At 46.2% G+C, this 2,438-nt stretch overlaps 1 protein-coding gene across 1 annotated transcript in view; it reads right to left on the bottom strand.

Moving 5' to 3' along the window:
* LOC103398933 (uncharacterized protein C7orf26 homolog) overlaps window positions 1-2,432 on the bottom strand; it is a 21,450-nt gene extending 19,018 nt beyond the window's left edge. The window contains exons 1-6 of the mRNA XM_008337691.2: window positions 2,238-2,432; window positions 2,011-2,167; window positions 1,651-1,910; window positions 1,312-1,528; window positions 1,172-1,211; window positions 560-624 (exon numbers count right to left, since the gene is read on the bottom strand). Coding sequence (XP_008335913.1) covers window positions 560-624; window positions 1,172-1,211; window positions 1,312-1,528; window positions 1,651-1,910; window positions 2,011-2,167; window positions 2,238-2,426 — 928 coding nt within the window. The 5' untranslated portion in view covers window positions 2,427-2,432. The remainder of the gene's footprint in view (window positions 1-559; window positions 625-1,171; window positions 1,212-1,311; window positions 1,529-1,650; window positions 1,911-2,010; window positions 2,168-2,237) is intronic.
* Between the last annotated feature and the right edge of the window lie 6 nt (window positions 2,433-2,438).

Below are 2,438 nucleotides of genomic sequence, written 5' to 3'. Positions count from 1 at the left end.
TAGAATCCTATACCAGTAAATTCCTGAACAAATCTCCGGAAAAAAAAGTTTCTCCAAAATGACTAAAAATGCACTCATTTGCCTTAAAATACTTAGCTATGTCCATTTTTGTTGTTAAAATTCAGAAAAAAGTGGAGATTTGTGAACAACAGTATGGTTTCATACCACAGATGCAATGTTTGCCTTGAGGATGCTGATGGAGAAGTACAGAGAAGGTCAGAAGGAGCTACATTGTGTATTTGTAGATTTAGAAAAGGCAGATGACAAAGTGCCAAGGGAGGAATTGTAGTTTTCTATGAGGAAGTCAGGAGTGGCAGAGAAGTATGTTAGTTTGGTGCAGGACATGTATGAGAATAGGACTCTCAACTGCTGTTAATCAAACTACTGCCTATCGTTGACGGAGAGGTGAAGAGTTTTGTCAAAATAAAAGTCTTTAAATAATCTTTAATTAAATAAAGGAAACAGGAACCAAATAGGAGACAGTCTTTCAAAATAAAAGAAAGTTACATTCACTGTGTGTCTGTGTGTGTGTGTCTCTGTGTGTGCGTGTTGTCCACACCTGAGTCCGTGTTGTCCACACCTGAGTCCTTCATCACTGGACCTGTCATCACCAACTGCAGCAAACTGGAGATCGACAAGAAAAAGACGGGTTTGTCAGTGGAGATGGAACAGCCTTGGTTGGATTTACTTTATATTTTAAAAAAATTCATTTAAGTCAACATGAAAAAATGAAAGTGACAGTTTTTGCCCATTCCAAATACAGTATTTTGTTTTTGCTATTTGTGTATTTTTGTCATTTGCAACAATGAGAAAATCTTTATTCATGACTGTTACATTAAATTAAATTAAAAATAAATTAAATTAAATTAAAAAATACAATGAAAATCAAATAAAGTAATGGATGATAAAGGTGGAAATGTAGAAATGTTTTCTGTGTGTTTTGTCTTTCCCACAGCACTGAGGCCACGTCAGCTGCAGCTGCTGTTAATTCGCTCCATAAATAATCTTTGACTTGACTTGTGTTCTAATTAAAAAAACACACACACGTGTGTGTGTGTGTGTGTGTGTGTCAGATGAATTACTCGGCCGGCCTTTTCTTCCTGTGTACATTAGACAAAAATCCAAGGGTAATAAGATATTTATTGTGCGTTAAAGATGATGAAACACCTACGTGTTGTGGGGCAGGCGGCGGCAGACGGCCCTCAGCTCCTCTGTGGAGACATTACGACACACAGAGTTATCGCTCATCCAACTCCAGGCTGGAGAACAAAGTCAGGCCTGTGTTCCTGGACTCTGTCACGTGACGCTCACCTCGGCAGCACAGCAGGACGCGGCAGACCCTGGCCAGCTGCAGGCCCTGAGCCAGCCTCTCCAGACTCAGGCCGCAGTCTGGAGAGGCCACATTTTCAGCCCGCTGCAGCAGTTTGGAAAGGTCAGAGGTCAACGCCGCCATGGATCCCAACTGGATCAGAGGAACGTGACCCAGAACCCCCTTCTCCGCCAGGATGTTTGGCAGCAGCTGGATGATCTGAGAGGAGACGGAGACGGAGGTAGAGTCGGAAGAGTTGGTTTGGTTTTTTTTTTACACTCTGTTTTTTTACTTTACATTTATTTAGAGCTGATGAAACACACACACACACACACACACACCTCTAAGCAGCTCAAATGTAGAGCTGAGAAGAGCAGATCGGTGTTGCCCTCATTTTCCCCGTCGCCCGCCGTCGACCTGTAGACCAGCGGCGCTTTCACGCACCAACACATCAGCCCCTCTAACGGTGTGACATGCAGCGTGCTGATTGGCTGACTGCTGGACAGTGGCGTGCTCCGGAGCGTGAGAAGGACCAGACCGGGGTCGTCTCGGATCCAGGACACGAACATGTGGACGAGTTCTAACGGGGGGGTGAGCTCCTCTACAAACAAACACACGAAGATTTGATTTTAGGGAAAAAGTCTGTGGTTCTGGTTCTGGTGAAGGAACTGTTTGTTTGTCGTGGTTTTTTGTTGTCGTACCAGAGGAGAGGTCGTAGCGAGCGGCGACCACGGTGATGAACTGGCAGCAGAATCGCCGACTGGCACGTCTGATGTTCTGGAGGACGGAGACCAGACCTGGGACGTAGTCGTCCAGCAGGACCTGTCCGAGCTGGAGGTGGAACTCACGGTCCATCCCCTACAGGAGACAAACTCAGGGTCAGACTTTGGTCGGTTCAAGATTCCAAACTACCGCCGTCAATTCTCACCTGCAACCAGGTGGCGGCGCATTCTGAGACGGCGGTCCTGTCCAGAACAAGAGACAGGGAGACCAACTTTCCAAACAGAGACCTCCGTCTCGTCTCCGCCTGCTGGTCTTTGACGTCGACGTTGAAGAGCGTGGAGAAGATGAGCTGACGCGTGGCGTCGTCTCTGTCCTGATGAAAGAAGCGGCGCATGCTCTCAACCAG

Source organism: Cynoglossus semilaevis, unplaced genomic scaffold (genome assembly GCF_000523025.1).
Source record: "Cynoglossus semilaevis isolate Cse_v1.0 unplaced genomic scaffold, Cse_v1.0 scaffold2512, whole genome shotgun sequence".
Classification (NCBI taxonomy): Eukaryota; Metazoa; Chordata; class Actinopteri; order Pleuronectiformes; family Cynoglossidae; genus Cynoglossus; species Cynoglossus semilaevis.
Note: the sequence above shows the minus strand (reverse complement) of the source record. Positions and strands in the feature narration are given on the sequence as shown.